At 42.5% G+C, this 19,302-nt stretch overlaps 2 protein-coding genes across 2 annotated transcripts in view; both read right to left on the bottom strand.

The window, feature by feature from the left end:
• Nucleotides 1–15,434, bottom strand: part of LOC105565266 (protocadherin-15) — a 165,379-nt gene extending 149,945 nt beyond the window's left edge. The window contains exon 1 of the mRNA XM_012018307.1: nucleotides 14,914–15,434. Coding sequence (XP_011873697.1) covers nucleotides 14,914–14,946 — 33 coding nt within the window. The 5' untranslated portion in view covers nucleotides 14,947–15,434. The remainder of the gene's footprint in view (nucleotides 1–14,913) is intronic.
• Nucleotides 15,435–16,830: 1,396 nt separating this feature from the next.
• Nucleotides 16,831–19,302, bottom strand: part of LOC105565265 (39S ribosomal protein L1, mitochondrial) — a 5,315-nt gene continuing 2,843 nt past the window's right edge. Inside the window, exons 4-8 of the mRNA XM_012018305.1 lie at nucleotides 18,795–18,974; nucleotides 18,134–18,248; nucleotides 17,644–17,762; nucleotides 17,109–17,206; nucleotides 16,831–17,024 (exon numbers count right to left, since the gene is read on the bottom strand). Coding sequence (XP_011873695.1) covers nucleotides 16,883–17,024; nucleotides 17,109–17,206; nucleotides 17,644–17,762; nucleotides 18,134–18,248; nucleotides 18,795–18,974 — 654 coding nt within the window. The 3' untranslated portion in view covers nucleotides 16,831–16,882. The remainder of the gene's footprint in view (nucleotides 17,025–17,108; nucleotides 17,207–17,643; nucleotides 17,763–18,133; nucleotides 18,249–18,794; nucleotides 18,975–19,302) is intronic.

Genomic DNA, 19,302 nt, shown 5'->3' with positions numbered 1-19,302 from the left:
ATCAGATAATTCCTTTAGGATTTACCAGAATTCCTTTAGGATTTACCAGAATTTCTGTAGGATTACAGGAATTCTGGTAAATCCTAAAGGAATTCTGGTAAATCCTAAAGGAATTATCTGATTCGTCCATATTCAACCAGAAATTTTTTTCAGTGTAAAGATCAGCAAATAAAGAGAAAAAAATCGTAGATCTCACTCGTCATTGCGATAACAATCCTGCTTAGTACAAGAGGAACCGCAGGTTCGGACATTTGGTTCCGTATCCTCTCTAGTTAAAGGTGGCAATGATATCTCTGGGAGTCTCGAAAGACTCAAAACAATGTGACACTACCAGGTAGCCGGTCTACGGATCGGTCATCGCACGAGCCCGGTTTGCCGTACGGCGCCATCGCCCGTCGTCGGGATCTCACCGCTACGACGGCACGGCGTCTAACGGTCGAACATGAGTTTCGCGAGTTCGATATCGAGACTCGGAATCGTCTGTAGTGTTTGCCTGTTTATCGTCTAGTTTATATCGTGTGCTTGTTTATAGTACCTTGTTCCTGATATACACGTATCGCATACGTATATAAAATATCGATCTCTAAATTCTATTCTAATTAACGTTTTTCTATCTCATGCATTTAAACGAGGCGATCCGAAAAGAGCAGTCACGTGCGAACGTGAGGGAATGGTCTGTTCGCAAAATCCGGCATCTAACTGTAAGCCGCGTCTTACACGATCGGACGACACGGGAACGGACGCAAATTCCGCGCCAACAAATTCCACCTCGCCGCGGGGTGCACCGGTCCCGATATGCGGATGCGGTACGTGTCGCCGCTCCCTTACGCCGCGTCCGAAGTAAGTCGGACCCACGGGATGTCGTCACGTTTTCCGTGTTAATACTATGAGGAACCTCCTAGAGCCGGATCCCCGCGGCGTGTAGGTGGTCCTCGCGACTTTCGCGGTCACGGTAATACCGCGGCCCCTGCACGGCGGATATGTTTCTCTCGCTGCGTGAAGAACCGCGCAGCAAGGGCGAGCGAGATGGAGAAAGACAATCGAATTCATAAATGTATGTAAAATCGGTAGATTAATTGTAAGGTAACATTTAGAGATAAATGTGTGGGGGGAGGGTGCTATAATCGAATACGATTTAATCCTGCATGCAATTCTTGGGGTTTTCTCTTTCTAATTTTCACAAGCAGATCTATTGTAGATTTATATACGGCACACGTGAACCAGTCGATTATTTTAAAATATTACAAAAATAAATGTTGATGAAATTTAGGGTAAAATGCCTGAAATCGAAGAACAAGAAGTTACGTTTAAAAACTTACGAAATTAATAACATTTTAAGTATGTGCATTAAGAATCACTGATGCCCGCACATATCAATATATTTATGCATTTTGCATATACATACATGGAAAATATACACGTGTTCTTTCTGTGCTTAAATTCATATGGGAAGGCCTCAGTAATTATTCGTGTACACAGCTGCTCGTAAATAAAAAAACGGAAGGCTTTATCGAGAGACTAATGTTAAAATGTTTAAACATGAGATTTAAAATTGAGAGTGAAGTATTCAAAATATACTGACTCTCTGAATAGAAATGTAGACGTATCTAAATTTTATGAAAGATTATTCTCAATTACGCGATGTTTCGGTGCTTTTCTCGGTGGAAATCGCGATGTACACGCAGTTAGAGTGACTATTAGATTCGCCGATAATAGGCGAAAATAACTCGCGCAAATTTAATTCCAAAGATATTTAGCGATCGCGGAGTGCATTAACGTTACTGCGCGCCGACTTCCTTCTTCCCACATGCACCTATGCACTAATCGCATACATATAGTAGAAACTATACACGCGCGCGAACTTGGAAGATGAGGTAAGAGAGTGGCAAGAATGGCCTTTAGAATTACAGAATGATATTACTCGTGCATGAAAAAGATAAGAAGAAACCAACGAAAGCGCCAATTAAATTCTTGTTACAGGACAAAACGAAAGCAATTTTAGCCTAGAAAACATTATAAAAATATTGATCCCTTCAGGATTACAATTTAATACAATACTGAAAAAAAAAACATAAAAGTAACAAATTTTTATTCCGACTCCCTAGAATTTGTAAACTGTAATAACATTTGTTTTCCATTCTTCCTTTTGTTGTTAAATCACGGAACTTTTAATACTTGATAAAAAGCAGGAAAACACTTCTCATCGACGTGCACGTGCGCGATAATCTCGTCTAGAAAGAAAGTGCAATACAACAGTTAGAAAGCAAACAGGTAAACGTGAGCTACCAAGGGGGCACAAGAAAGTTGACCGTACTTCCCCTTTCTTATTCCTCGCATCTTCGCGTCTAGTGAAAATCGTTTGATGACAGGATAGCGACTCGCGTGCCACTCGATCGACGTGTCGGCGCGATTTTCCGTGCCGTGCAGGAAATCCACTTCATACCAGACGCCACCGCGATTTCCGGAATAACTTGGATCTCTCTCTTTCTACAAAACACCTGTAATAGGCGTTTCAATAGCTACGCCTGACGATATAATTCCCGTAACTTTTTGCGACGCTTTTTGCTGTAATCGAACCTAATTTCCCGATCGCAATTGTACAAAGATACACGGAGAGAATTTCTCCTAATATTTGCCCTGAAAATCACGTAACCGTGGGACAACATGACTTTTTGAACAACTTTATGAGTTTTTTTAAATTTTACCATACATTTTACTAGTAAAGAAAACAGATAGGTTGAAATCACGTTTCTACGTTTCTCACGAATCTACTAAAGTTTTACTTACTTCTACTAAAACATATATTTGCTCCAGATTTGAAGAAATATAGATATGTATAACTTAGTGGCGAGTGTGGCGTGGTGAAATGTGCGCTGCTTAGTAAACAAATGAACGAAAAGATCCGAGTTCAAATCCACGGGCACCGCTGGTTTTTTTCGGAATCTTCCGAAGGAAAGTGGCAACTACCGAGAGTATTGCCACACATACCCCTTTAGGGGTACAACCCTCCAGAAGGGAGGTGTCCTTCGGCAAGGTTTAGCAGCCTACCGAAGATGAAGTAAAACCAAATGCTGAAAGTACCAGAACGAGAACTGGATAAAGCAGGCTTTTAAGCTTAATACACGAGGAAGAAGAAGATATGAATTCTCTTAGAAATTCCAGTCTTAATAAAATGAAATTTTGGTAATTTGGAAAAACACCATTTCTTTGATATGAAATTAAAGCCTAGTGAGATCAAAATTCAAAGAAACTTTGTATCATTTGAAAGAAACTTTTTTCTAGGCGCACCAGTAAAATGTACGATAAAATTTCAAGAAAACGCTCATAAAATTCTCCGGGAAATGTATTGCCCCGCGATTACATGACTTTCAGGATAAATAAGAGAAAAGTCTCGCCGTGTTCCTGCCCGAGACACTTCTGCGTGGTCTCGGGGTATCTCGCAGGTAAATGGAAAATACAGATGTAACGCGCAAGGTCTAAGTGTATCAAGCAATTTGTAAACGTATACGGCGCGGATAGAGATGGCTCGCGTGAATCGCCGACGACGACAGGTGTGCGATGTTCATTCGAGGCGGATTATCAAATATTCAGCCGAGCGGACGGCGTCCTAATTTATACCTCATTTGCCCGTGTACCTGTCACGCGGGGGAGGAGACGTTGCGCGTCGCGGCCAGCTGCGTAAACCTGACCGGCAGGTGGGTGCAGAGGTCAAGCTAAGCCGTCGAAACGCCGTCGTCGACGCTACGCGCAATGAACCGGGGGGGGGGGGGAGAGGTACACGTGCTAAGTTACGAGAAACTAGTCGTAAATCGAGGTGAGCTCCGAAGTGCCTTCACCGCCGTGGGCGCCGATATAACGGTGACGGTCAGGTCGCCTGTGGCCTCCTTTTTGCGCGGCCATCCATCCGTTCCTCGTCTGCCGTTCCTCTTCGGCGTTCCGCCGGCGTCGACTTCGGCGATCCGCGTAACTGTACATTCGTTCACGTTAGCCCCCCCCCTCCCCCCTCCCCAGCCGTCATTGACCTGAGAGAGGCGTGCGAGAGGCCCGCACAGAGTACCCGGTGTCACGATATTATATGCATAAATCCAAAACCGAGGGATTAGAAGGGATTTAAGGCTCTCCTTTCACTTCCTGCTATTTGCTGGAGTTAAACGCCAGATGGAGATCGGCGTTCACGTGGAAGGGCACGATTATCGGTAAAACGCATGATATTAGCGTTTAAATGAGCTTGCGTGAATATCACGGCTTATCACTTTTCTAATTGCCCGATTAACGCTGACGAGAAAATGATATGTAATGTTACGGGCAATATCAGAGAAGTAAATGAAACCACGCGGCCTCCCTTTCTCCCTCGTGTTGGTTCTATCATTGCCTACTTAGGGAGCGCGATGCCCGTTTGCGATACCCGCCGATCGATCGGCAGTGCCGTCAAAGAGAAATCTTGGAAGCCGACACACGAATCGCGTACGTCGGCTTCCAAGCCGTTCTCGTAGGGATTTCGAGGCGCGTGGTAATCGCGTCGATCAATGGCGCGTTCTTGAATCATTTCCCAGGAGAGCGAGCGAATGAGAAGCGTGTAATTACGATTCCTTGAAAGCGGGACCAGTATCTTTTGCGTCCGAGTGTATCGCACAACGGTGACGTACAAAGGAGGATCCCGACCTTTTTTTGCATCCGCCCTCTGACGCACACTTTGGAGAAAATTGACCACAATGACTCCGAGCTTGATTCAAGAGGATGCCAAGCATCACGGGATCTTTACGCTTTCGATATACCGATTACTCCGAGAAAGTAATAGATTTCGTTTTGCGAGGAACTTACGAATAAGAAACGCAAATGCATATCTACGTGTGTGTGTGTGTGTGTGCGTGTCTTTTATATACCTATACATACATTATATTTATTTATTTAATTATTTATTTATTTAGAAAAGAGTAAGTCAATCGGTAATTGGAAGAATCTAGTGTTGCAATGACAGTGACGGCCATCACTTTCCTAGCGGAAAAAATTTCTATAAATAACTACAAAAAATTGACTTGAAATAGAAATTTGTAGAAATTTTTATATCTTCGTTGAAACATTAATTTTTTGTAAAAATATCTACGAAATAGTGCCACAAATTACAATGTTTTCGAATCAAGAAATTATTGCAAGTGGTATTTCATGAAAATGTACAATTTTGTAAAAATTAGTACAAAACTTTACCAGTTTAAAAAATTTGAGAAACAAAAAAAAGCTTAAAGAATTAAAACATCTGTCTCACTCAAATTTTATTTTCACCATTTACTGTCAGCTTGACGAATATTTGTGAATATTGAACTTAGCAGGAAGCAAGAGAAAAATGCATTCGTTGCAACACGCTGCGTCGACGTTTTGCCGGCAGCGTCGCGAAGACGCGTCGTTTGACACGTGGGAAAAAAAAAGACCGTGTATGCACACCAGGCACTCGTGCGGTAACCGCCATGAGAATTCGCCCTTTGTTACGATTACACATTCCATGCGTCGAGGGAAGGATAGTTTCGTTAGAGCCGATCTCTATCTCGTTAGGCGCGTTAGTTCTTCGCTCGGCGCTGAAGCTCGTTAATGGATTTATCGAAACTGCGACGTAGCGGGCGGAAAAGTACACACAATTCAGCGGAAAATCGATGCAGGCCGATGCTCGATCCGCTTATTATCAGGGTCGACGGGGCTTCGATCGCCTGATTTCCACGGATGGCTTCTGTGCAATTAACGAATCGCAGTTTCGCCCTCGCGCTGTCATTAGCGCGACGAGTGGATTATATTTGCACCTGTCAAAGTTCAGTCATCCGATGCGGTTTGGTTGTGGCGAATTTCATAATCCTACGCCGACTACCGTCGCTAATAAGGATCCGAACGCGGAGCCCCGACGATTATTTAACACTTATCTAACGCCACTTACGCAACCTTCCTGCTTGCGATAGCTGGCGCATTTACAGACGAACAGTAATACTAATGATAATTGATTAAGTGCGTCAAGATTAATACACTCGATCCTCGGCTCGAAAAAAAAAACTAGTCCCTGAGGAATCTTCTTAGCTTCAGTCCACTCATATTTGAAATCATAGCATCTATAATTGCATATTCAAATAAGCATCTATAATTACACCGCGATACACGTATCAACATTTCACTAAGACTTCAGACTTTTATGTAATTCAATGCTCTCAGCTGTACCGAGCCAACAAACCAGATACTGTGACAAATAAGGCGGACCTCGACTTCCTCTCGCATATTAATTAATTTGTTGTTAGTTATTAATTGTGTAAAAGCCAGGTTGTCGATTACTCTCCTTCTTTTCCGTTACCTAATCGAGAAATCTTTCGATTCCGCTGATACTCAGCTACGACTGTTGATACGTCGACTTTGCGTCGAGGCGAGAATCGCTGGCCCCTGCAGCGAGACGTGGCTCAGCGCGCTTAATGCGGTGAATGAACGCGTTGTCATCGTCACCCAGTATATGTCTCGCGGAGGAAGTGAGTAACAAGAAGAACCGGTCGACCTGGCACATAACCGCTTCGTATCCGTCATTTTTCCTTAGCTGATATACCTGCCTCTCCTCCGGCCCCTGCCGCCGTCTCGCGTCTCCGCTCGCACGTTCGGACTTTCCTTCGCGCGAATGTCACGTTGGCATTTTGCAACGAATCGCTAATAACTATCGCTACTATTCCCACTCGAGCTGTTTCTCTGCTTTGGGACAATAGGGAGATACTCGTGCGCTTCTCAGCCGCTTCGCCAAAAGGCTAATCCCACGAAGAGCGAAATTATTTCTCGACGTATAAACGAACTCGTCTTCGCGATCGAGGATTTTAAGGGAGGATATGTAAAAGTCGCCAATTTTAGGATCCCCTTAATGACAACTTAATTGTCAATTTAATGACATAATAATTGATCCTTGATGTCAATTCCATTCATACCGTCGGCATTACTTTATTTTCGGTAGACTGCTGAGGAAACTTCCAACCTGCCAAAGGAAACCTCCAACCTGGAGGGCTACACCCTTAAATTATTTGAACTCGGATCTTCTCGTTCATTTGTTTCCTAAGCCGCGCACATTTCTCTGCGCCACTCTCTTAAAATTTCTCTTGTAAAATACTCTCTTAAAATTTCTCCTAAAAATCATGTAACCGTGGGGCGGCATTTCAAAGTATTTTATAAGAGTTTTTTTACATTTCACTATACATTTTACTAACAAAATGTATAACGTTAGTGTTTTCTTGACCATATCTAGCATTTTTAATAATACAAAAAATTTATTGCGAAAGATCAAGAAAACACTGACGTTGTTAATTACTACTGGCGACATTGAAGAATATTCTTATTAGTTAACAAAATGTATGTTCACTAAATATAATTAGTAATAAAATGTATGATAAAATTTCAAAAACTCAAAGTTGTTCAAAATACCACGTTGTCTCACGATTTACATGACTTTCGGGGTACATTTCAAGAGAAACTTCTCTCCCCGCGTGTCCGTTTAACAAGTCGCGCGAAACAATTTGCCACGGACCGATTTGTCGGGAGGGAGGAGGGGCGAGTAAAAGGTTTTCGGTGTTTTTCGTGCCGCCGCGAAACTGGACCGATCGCGTAATATTCCCGAGCGAGCGGCGGCGCCGCGTTCGGGAAAGGGGAAAAAGACCGCGGGAGAGACAGACGGACCTGGTAGAGCTTGGGGGCACGTGATTGCGCGAACGGATTACGTCAGGGCGTATCTGTCCCGGCCGGAGTTTCCTGGTGCACATATCAGAATGCATTAGAAACGGCGTGCATTAGCGCAACGGTCGCCTGGGTGTACCCGGTCCCACGACCTTATCGCGGCAGGGTCGCGATAAGTTCACGCGGAAGGGAAAATCCGCGTGGCGAGGATTCGCGACTCGCCCGTCGTCCGTCCGCTCCCACGAAAATTTGCAATTTTCCGGCGAACGAGCGTGAAAACGAACGAGAGACGCGGTTCCGCGCCGTCGCGGATCGTGTGTGTCGGCGTCGCGGGGTACGAGCCGCAAGATGCAATTAGGGTACGAACCGCGAGTGTGTCGATCGTCAACGGAGGGGACGTACGAGAGGGAGGAAAAAGGACGGCGTTACGGAGACACGTATCAGCTTCCTCTCCCTCCCCCTCCCCCGCGGGGCTATGATTAGCTATCGCTTCTGCAGGCCAGGTTTTGCGGCGATCCGGCACGCATGACTGGCCCGCGCGCGCGCGGGTACGCAAAACCGTAATTTCGCGCAGCGTGTGCTAATAAAACGCCCCGTCGTCCCGACAGGATAATGATCCGGAATCCGATCTGTTCGCCGCGCCGATACGCCGATACACCGCGATCTATTAAGATCGCCGCTAAGAAATGCGCGACAACGCCGCGAACAGCGATTTCCGAGAGATTCATACCGCGGATAGAGCGTATCGAGCGAGACACGAAGCGCCGAGAGAACGATGTAGGCTTAAATCATACTTATAACCGGTATTTCTCTCTTAAAGACGCGGTCGCGCGCTCATTTCAGGACGGGGTGTTTCGTCTGATAAATTATGAGGCTAATAAAACGATATGTCGAGCGAGGCTTGTCTCGAAGATAATTAACGATGACAATCGTCACGTCGCTCCTGCGTGAGAGCGGTGACGCGGGTCGAAAATAGCCGCTTTACGGGAGAGCGATTTCAAACTTTCGATCCGCTTCACGTACGCAACGGGTAGCCTCCATTTGGACACGTAACTATTGGACACCGCATCATTGGACACTGTGAATTTAAATGAGTGAGATGCGTGTAGGAATCTTGCTAAAAGCACATACACGCGGGAGGGTGCAAGGGTGCCTTCGCCCCCCCCCCCCCTCTTCCGCACCCACCCCGCCGGTAGGAAGCATGGACCATCTAGTAACGTTTGTGTCCAATATAATAGTGCAGTGTCCAATACTAACGTGTCCAATCGTGCGGTGTCCAATAGTTACGTGTCCAAACGAGCTACGGCCGTATGCAACTACTGTTTTTATTCTTTTTTTCTTCTCGCCCTGATAGATCGTTCTCTATAATATGAGAATGTATTTTCCTTTCATACGTTCCGTCTCTTTACTTACTAGTAAAATGTATGGTAAAATTTCAGAAAACTCATAAAGTTGTTCAAAATGTCATGTTGTCCCACGGTTACATGATTTTCAGGATAAATTTTAAGAGAAAATTCTCTCCGCGTATCCTTTTAACAAGTCGCGTGAAACAATATTCCACACAGCAGGATGATAACAGAAAGATCTCTTAATATTCTCTCATTTAAGATTTGGACATTCAAAAATACCTTCAGAAAGACAACATAATGAAGTCAGAAAAAGCTCTTATGCGCCACTTGCAGAGAAATGAAAGACTTCTTTCAAAAGTCATCGGAAAGATAACTTTTTGAGATATCCTGTAATACACATACATCAATATTGCATCTCAAACTAGACATCAAGAGTTCATGTTTACGATGTCAATAAGATTACCTACAAAACTTTTCAAAAAAAAGATAAAAAGTGCCAAGTATAAGCTCCAATTCAACCGAATATTTTGTTACTCTATCTTTTCTGCAAAAGTATCTTCTCTACAAAAATTTCACCTCTCTAAAAATATCTTCTTTACAAAAGTATCGTCTCTGCAAAAGTATCTTCTCTACAAAAGTAATGATATCAACAAATTGCGCCAACTGACGTCGAATTAATGCAATAAAGCTGACAGAATATTTCCTCGAAATAGTTTTTTGTTTTTTCAAATAAAAAAATACGAGCAATTGTTCGTCATATAATACCGCAAGTCAAAACGATTTCTTTTGCGTTCTCTACTAAATTTTGCTCTTTGTGTCGGAGCATGCGCATTTCGCGGATCTCTGAGAAACTTAGATGAATGCAAGCAATTTTCTATTCGCATTCTATTCACAGTTTACCTCAGAACTGTTGTTGTGAGGTATTTCTTATCCTAACAATGCAACAATCAGATATAACCATTTTTTATTCACCGTGCTGCCAGCATGGGATTATAGCAAAATGCAAATACGACTGAAATCTCGTGACTCGGTCTCGATGTTCGGTTCAGAAGACACGAGATACCTCGTGAGTCGTTGAGTTAATACTTTATAAATAAAGCCCAGTTAATTAGCAAAATCGCGTCTTCAACAGGCATGCTTTAACCGTTCAAACCACCTTTCACTGTCAACGGACATTATCCGACTTTTTCAACCTCGGATTTACTTCGCGAAAGGACATCGTATCGTGACATAGTTAAGAAATTATTGGTACTTAGACCTTGCGATGTACAGCGATATCTTGCCTCGCGTGACTTCGCCAGACGTGCTACTTCGTGAGATGGCAGTGCGTTAAAAATCTTGGCGAGTGACAGTCAAGGCTTCTCTCTCTCTCTCTCTCTCTCTCTCTCTCTCTCTCTTTCTCTCTCCCGATAATTTTTAATTCTTAATTCAATATTAATTTTTAATAATTGAAAGACGTACGAAAGGCACCGAGAAAAAATTTTTTTAATACTCTCAAATATTATGTTCGGTATTGTAATCGAAGATACGTCTGATTAAGAAATTTGTAAAAATATCTGCAATATTATTTGCAATGTTAATACGCCTCGAGAATTTGTGTTTGCCAGACGACTGGTCTTTCGAGCAGTCTTCCGGAAGTAAGAATAACTCAGGCAGCACGCATGTTTAAAGACGTTTTAAAGATTAGCCTTTAATGCGTCGTCTACAATGCGTGGAGTAGGCATGAAGCAAGGAGTAGTATTTCTTACTCCTACTTGAGCTCTTACGCTTACTCTCGGCAAATCAGAACGCCATTGGCCAGTGTTGAAATATTTTAAAAATTACACCTGTATTTTAGCTTCCTTACACCAAAAGCTAGAGATTATGATTCTCTCTTACTCCTCACGTCAGGCTTAGTCCACGCATTGTGGACGACGCATAAGACTTTACCAAAAAAAAACAACGTAAGCGTCTCTTCGAAGAGACATGTCTGAAAGTTTGTCTTTTGTAAGACATTTTTGGAACATGTGCTAGGATTTACACAACCGACTATAACATTTATAGATTAAAATACATACGGCATGGTCAATTTGAGTATAACGTAGACTATAAAAATAATCACTGCTGGCTAATTTAGTATTTAAATATTGTGCATTGTTTAGTGTCAAAATGACATAATTGAAGCAAAGCACGTGTTAACAAGTGAAAGCATACTAGTGAAAGAAACAGAAGCTGACACGTCGGTATATCAATGATTTACCCGACTTTGCTAACGACAAAATCGATTCCTATTGATAACAGATAGATTGTTATCAGAGTTACGTAAATATCAAATTATTTATATACTATGTGTATGATTTATTAAGCGACACCAGCTCCTCTTTTGTATCTTTCTCGTTGCCAACATACGGCTCCGTATTATTATTAATTCTTATTTTACAATATCGACTGATCTCTTTCGCGATTTCTGGCTTTTATGCTTAAACTGGACCAGAATGAGCGTTTAAGCACAAAGACCGAAAATTGCGTACAATCGAGATACGACCTCGCGAAAGAGATCAGTCGATATGTCGACAAGTGGTGTAAAATAAGACGTCTGGAAAACATCATAAATCGAATCGTAATGACGTTCCTTTCTGATAGTTTTATATAAAACGTCTTAAAACGTCATAACGTTCCCTGGGAATCTACTCGACTGGCAGAACCAGAGACGTTCCAAATACGTCTGTTGCAAATTGAATCTTCATACATATAAATTAACAAGCTCGAGATATCATCGAGGTGGAAATGAGGATCCGCGCGACGTACGACGTATACTTATTGAGAGTAAATTACAGACGACTGCTTATGAATTTGGATCGAGGCTCGGGCGATAAGCAACACGCAACGATTCGCCGGATCGCGCGCGTCCTGGTAGAATAAATCGAAACACGCAACTCACGCACGCCGTTTGCATAATGCGGACGCGCTAGTCCGCGATCTATCCGCGCGCGCGAGAGCAGAATTAATCCTTCGCGGCACAGAAAACTTTTTGCGCGGAGGAAAACGACCCAGGGGAAAAAAAACATCACCCTGTAAAGGATGCGAGAAACACGGCGAGTGCGCTAACTGTACCAGTTCCATGTCAGCCGCGACGATCTCTCGCGCGTGAAACAGCGGCTAAAGTAAACCGCTGCCGAACCGAAACGCGAACCGCCGATGCCTGAATCGACGTCTCTCATTTTGTTATAATCTCTAAATTTTTTGGAGTGGAATCTCACTCTTTTGGAGTGAGATTTCACACGAAGAAATTCTGAAAATACTACCAGGTCGATTGGAGTGCAATTTCACTTTTTGAAAGAGTGCCGTTATTCACTCTTTTACTGGGATTCGGTGCGTTTTCTCTCTTAAATAATTTGCGTACTTTTCATTTGAATAGACTCCAACGGCCTTTTCCATATATAATTATTTAGTGTTTTTCGTTCCCAGTACGTACATTTCTGTACGGAATGCCAAGATCTATCCACGCCTCGATACTCCTCTTGCTTGCCAACTCTATTTTACCGAATAAAGTGGGAGTAATATGTCAGCAGGACGAACCCAGAGCGATGCTTGATATCTCGCTCAATGGTTTGGTAGGTCGTCATGTGGACTTATTGTAGCATGCTTTATTATTAGCAAATTGTAAGATCCTTTCGAGAGCATTACTCTTTCCATGTTCTTTTTCTTTGCGGTGCATGCGCGCGCTTATGATATGTAGATAGAGGTGTGCGTGAAGGAGATGAGCGACGGACGACTCCTCATATCGTTGAATAAAATATATAGACGGAAGCTCAACTTATTTCAGACCCTGCTGTCTTGTGCGAGGCAAGCCCCAAGGAAGAAATATCCGCTACATTATTGAAGATAAGAGTAGTCCGCGGTAAAAATCGCGCCGAGAGATTTGGCAGAAAGTGGCGAGGGGTCGTCGAAAATGCCGGAGATGCCACGCGCATTCGCGTGTATGCTATAATAACGACACTCTCGCGGCTGCAAATTACGGGTACCGCATACCAATCCGACCAGTCCGTATTCACCTTGCGAGCTTCCTCCCTTGCAGCTCACTCGTACGCGAAATGAAGATATCAGAGCCCGGCTGGGCCTGCCTGTGCCTCCTCACACGCGTCGACCTTTATTACGAGATGCCCTTTAAACTCGGCGCAGAGCACGTGAGAGCAAACCTAGCGAGCACAATTTTAATGTTTAAGCATTCATTTTCCCACGTAGTACTTTCTACTTTTCGAAAGGTAGACGTAAAATAGAAATAGCTACACGGGGGAAAACCGTAAGAGATGCAGGCGCGCATTATTTTGCATCGCCGGAAAACATGGCGACATCATGATCCTCGCCTCGACGATTTAACTCAAGAGGGAATGCTATACTTTGGATAAATTCCAAGTTTTGAAAAAATATAATAAAAATATAACACTTGCACGGAGAGAATTTCTCTTAAAGTTTATCCTAAAAATCGTGTAATCGTGGGGCAGGCATTTCAAAGCATTTTATAAGGGTTTTTAATTTTATCATACATTCTATTAATAAATATATCATACATTTTAGTAATAGAACGTATCGAATATGAAATCTTCTAGGTCGCCAGTAATAATTAACAAATCTAGTATACTTTATTATTTGACCATAACTGGCAAAATTTTTAATAAAGAGAAGAAAATTTTGCCAGTTATGGTCAAATAATAATAAAGTATACTAGAATAGAATGTATGTTAAAATTTCAAAAACTCATAGAATTCTTCAAAATACATTACATGATTTTCAGGGTTAATTTTAAGAGAAAATTCCGAGGGGTAAACCGCTGACCAAAATCATGTACACCAATGCCCACTAATGCCCAGTGGCCATTACCTTATTTTCTCTTTATCTTATTTTACCTTTCTTATATTTTTAGACTTTTTAAAATGCCTCAGAAAGGCCACAGCCTCTAATGCCCAAAGAATACCTAGTAATCCCTAGTATCTGCCCGAAATCTGTACACCACAATGCCCTCTCTCCATGTGTAGATTCTAAGAAGATCGGAGAACATCACAAAATGGGATAATCTACGGATTATCCTCAGAATATTTTTAACTAAGAATAGTTATATTTTAAGTATATTCTGTAGAATGTGCTCCTTGGTGGAGTATTTTACTGAAAATATGAAATTTTGCTGAAATGTATTCGAAAATCTCTCTTAATATCGATCCCGTTTTATTATCATTTCACCAATGTGTCAGTAAAAAGTCAGTAAAAAGTAATTTTCATTAAAAAATAACACAGTAATTAACTTCAGTACATCTCATAATTTATCTGATCTTTTATCATTCTTTTATTACTTTTCAACAACATATTTTAACTTTCCTTGCATTTCGCATTGCATTGAATTTCATAAAGAAAATTATGACTTATGTCGAGATATACTCATTAATTTTTCAATAACTTTTATTACTATTTCATCAATCAATTTCAGTGAAAATGAAGTGGAAAAAAATCACGTTCACCAAAAAGTAACATTGTCAGTGAAATTCAGTAGATTTCTTAATCTTTTCATCACTTTTCAACAGTGTACTTCAACTTTCCTTGTATTCACATTGAATTTCATCAAACTATAATTTATTTAGAGATACGTTTAGTAACTTGTCATTTACTACGTTTCGTCGATTTCGTACTTTCAGCACGATGTTTCCCTCGGATAATTAAATTGTACACTACAGGTACAACTAAACAATTGAATGTTAGCCCAAAATCAGGATAAGAGCGGCGGTGTTGAAATGGTCGATTTTAGACCGCTCCTGCATCCAATTCCCGCGATTCTTTGGGGAGACGACTTCTGCGAGTCGTCAGATTTGTCTTTTGCGAAGCGCGTGCTCCGAACCGGAGGCGGTCTCTGCAAACTTACCATGACTGGTGCACGTGCGCGCCTATATGTCATCTAGCGTCACAGTTGCTGACCGTTCAGCAGGGGCATGTCTACGAAGGAGACAATCGGAGCGGCTGGCGTCGAGAGCGAAATTTGAAATCGTCGTCCCTCTCTTTCTTTCTCTCGCTCTCTCTCTCTCTCTTTTCCTTCCCTTCTCTTCTCTATTTCTTTCTCTCGTCGTGTCGTTGCACCTTACACAGTCAACACGAATCACATCATACGCAAGCACATTACACACGGGAGAGACGCGCGCCGTAAACGCCTCCTCCACTTTTCCACACACAAGACACGCGTATAAAATCCTCCTCCGCCTCTCCGGATCTACCGGTACAATCAAGGGAGGACTATCCGAGGGATCTCCGCGCGATCGTCGGCATCGATACCGAGGAGGACTCGATCAGTGGGTCAATGGGGTGAGTGGAACCTGTCCACCCCCTCGACGAGGAAGCCGCGTTTCCGGCGACGCGTCTGCTTCTCTGTTCGGCGAAGGAACGCGTGGCCGGCTCGCCGCGTACGATCGCGCCAGTTAAGATGGGCAGGAGAAGCGACGGACGGATTTTCAACCTGGCGGACACCGACTGAGCCCACGACCGGCAGGTAGGCGAGCCGTCGCCCCTCCACCGATCGCTCGGTGCCGCACCACCACCGGTCGCCGCTCACCCGGCTCACCGCGTTCTCCATTCCCATTTCCTTTGCTTCACTTGCCTTCGCCGCTCCTTCTACTCTCCTCTCCTTGCTCGCCCTCCTTCGCCCGCACGTACGCGCGTTTCCCGCAGAGACGGCCGTGCCGTCGGGCGAACTGGGTGATCGCGCGTGTGAAAGTGCACCGTCGCGCTCGACGTGTAACGATCGCACTCGTGTACATCCTCGTAAACGCTTTCGTCGGGATTCTCGCCGCGAAGACCTCCCACGTTAACGTCAGGTTCTCGCACGCGCTAAGGCAGCCGGACACTTGTATAAATAAAATCGTTCGTTAAATCGTCAGGCACATTTCCGTGAAAATTTCACTCGATTATGGACACCTTTTGCGTCTACAAGATCCTCGTGCCGCGCAAAAATCTCGTCCCTACGTCGCGAAAAAGATTCAGGTGCGAAAACCTGATTAAAATATCTTCGTTAAAAATACACGTGCAGGCGCTCCGCGTTAAAGAGAAACGGAATTTCGCTTAGAAAGTTTTTTTTGACATAAAAACTTTCGCTACGAAACGCATCGAAACATCGTGAAGCGCGATCTCTACCCTGAACTGCAATTAATTTACAAAGGCCTCGTATTTGCAGACTCGCGCGCGCAAGGGCTTCGTATTAGAGAAGGCTAAGATTTCATCGGGCTTGGCATATAGAAGTTAAATATCTATAAACGCTTTATCACCGAAGCCTTTGTGTGGGCAATGACTCGCTCAATGAAGTAGAACCGCGCGGTATTCATTAGTAGTAAATACGTTGCCTAGGGCACCATTAGCTCTAAAGCCGCCTCTGTCTCCCTCCGTACGCTTGTACCGTGGCTTATTAACGCACAAGCGGTAGACCATAGTCATCATGTTCTATCTGCGTTAACGAGATTACGTCCCGCATAATTATACGCCTCTCGGTGAAGGATTATTACGGTCAAACTGTATGCGGCTACGGACAACAGTTGCAAACAGTTTGTGCAAAGTCGCAATAGTTGCAAGTGTTAAGACGCAAAATATAATCGCTCATCCGTTCACCGTCGCACTATATAATCCGGCAATCTTATCAATAATTTAATGTGTTTCTGTCTTAGTTTAACTGAAGCTTAACTTTTGAAAGGAATCGACAATCTCATGGTTTTTTAAAAGCAGACTATACATTGAACCTCGTTAGCTGCAATAGGAAGATAACGCAGGTTCTCGCTGTCAATTGGCAGCATTACGATGTATATATTTAACTATAGGTATCATTTTATTGATAGATTGACCTGTGGACAAAATTAATGAGATGCAATAACAGCGTCTGATTTCCCGTCTTCTTCTACTTCTGTTGCTGCTGCTTCGAGTGTACCATCTTCAGACAGATACTGCTCGAAGTCAACTTTAAGCATTTCTTTCGATTGCGAACATACAATACGAGTTCTGTCGGAGCATAATAATCATAATTATTTACGTGTGTACGTAAAACCATGATCATTTTAATACCAAAATGATTTTGAATGTTACCTTGTGATAAAAGGTCCCGGTCGACGTGGCCTTGCATCGTGGACATCTTTAATAATGGCAGCAAAATTCTCCTCCAACTGTTTCGTGTCCATGTCGAGCTGTAATATAATCAATTAATTGGTAATTTATTTTTCAGACCAATATAAAATGTACAATTGGCACCGATATCTGTTTGTAACAACCCAGTCAGCAAAATGTTAACAGACTGGCATCAGATTGACAGCAGATTCGTCAGAAACTCACACCAAAACCATAGCCAACTGTGTCCGCATTTGGCTTTTATTTTGGCAAAGTCTTTAAAACATACGCTGTCAACAGATTGTCAGCAGAAACCGAGCAGGTCCAGTTATGCGAGCGGATTTTGTTCTCTTTCTACTGACATGCTGGCAACATGTCGAATGTATCAGTTCCTGTGTACAATCTGCAGTCTTTCTGCCTTCAAACTTTCTAGTGGGCATTTGACAAAATCTGTTCTGGCAGATCTGGCTATCTGGGAATACAAAACATTTATATATAAATAACATGAAGAACCTACCGTTCCAAATGCAATATCAATGGTGCCATAAGACTTCAACAGCTCATGCGGCTTCGCCGTATACATTATGCCGTTTAGAAATTTCGTTACAAGCATTTTTACGTCGGCACCCAGGGTACCTAGTAGAAAACAAAAATCGCACAATAAAGAAAATATTTATTTTAAGACTGATGTAAATTGTAGTTTCAAAGATCTTGCGCAAAATGTATACTTTAAAGCCGAATTAATAACAATTTTGAATTAGATAGTTCATACGTTGCTTCTTTCTCTTACATACTATTAACCAAGCAAGACATTTAGCATTAAGTATTTATAATAAACACTTGAATTCCAGACACTGTTTGGTATATATGTACATACGTTCTATGTTCTATGCTACTACGTGTGCACTACTTTCTATGCTAATGTATTTATGCAGCACACGTGGAATGCAGTTAATGTATCATGAAGATGAAAATTTCTAAGTATAATCACATATTTCTCCACTGACCCGATTTAACGCTGGGAAACTTCTTCCTCATGAGTCCCCTAATGAGCAGCAAATCGGGTAAGATACCTGGTTCTGACACCACAACGTCGTATTCTTTCAACGAAAAGTCTCCATTCTGAAGCAATTAGAAATTCCGTCAGTGACGATTTAGCGAAAGACATAATCTTGGCAAGCACGTGTTACACGAGGGGTAAACTGACCGCTGACCAAAATCACGTACACCAATGCCTACTAATGCCTCAGTAAGGCCTAATGCCCAAACTAATGCCCCAAAAATGCCTAGTAATGCCCAGTAATGCCGCAAATCTGTACACCACAATATCCTCAGTAGTTTACCCCTCGACGTTACATGATAGACAGCACGCACGATGGACATACGAACGATTGTGATGAATTTTGAGAAACAGCAAGAGGAAAACCCCATATTACAAGATAAGCTTCTAATATGACATAAGACAGGTTTTCAACATCCACATCACAAATCTTTTTTCGCAGCAACTACGCGATTTAACAATGAATTTTCCACTAAATAGACTTTACTCCAAGGGCAATAAATTCATGCTGGAATCAACAGACGATGCCTGTTAATTTAGCAGAAACTCCGCCATCTCATATTAGGAGCTTATCTCATAATAGGAGACTTTGCTTTATATTATCTCACCTGAATCTTCTTTATTAACCATTTACCACCGGCGAAGTGAGCTCCAGCCTCCTTTGCAACATCCTCCATTTCGGAAGTTTGACAGAACGCCAATACCTTCCTGTTTTGGCCATGACTGAACACGTGCGGTAGACACACTATTCGTGTGAAAGCATCGACAAATTTGGTCTTCTTTATGCCCTGTTAACACACGATTATATACAGTATCGTCCAAAATTATACCTTTGGATGTTTAGAGCATAACTAGCTTTTAAGTGCACGAATGAAAACTCGGAAAATTATGGTGTACTTTGTCAAATTTCATTGCCCTTCGCTCTCTCTCTCTCTCCTGTCTACATATTTTCTTTTTGGGAGCCTTCACAACACTTTGGAATATTTAAAAAATCCGTAACTTTTACGATGATGAGTTACATCTTTTAGGTCCAGTTTCACAAACGTCGGTTAACTGTTAACCAGAGTTCAGTCGACTTCATATCTTTCTCTATCTTGTTATCCAAAAAGAGACAGA

This window comes from Vollenhovia emeryi, unplaced genomic scaffold, assembly GCF_000949405.1.
Source record: "Vollenhovia emeryi isolate VEMERY1.0 unplaced genomic scaffold, V.emery_V1.0 DF939154.1, whole genome shotgun sequence".
NCBI classification, from domain to species: Eukaryota; Metazoa; Arthropoda; class Insecta; order Hymenoptera; family Formicidae; genus Vollenhovia; species Vollenhovia emeryi.
Note: the sequence above shows the minus strand (reverse complement) of the source record. Positions and strands in the feature narration are given on the sequence as shown.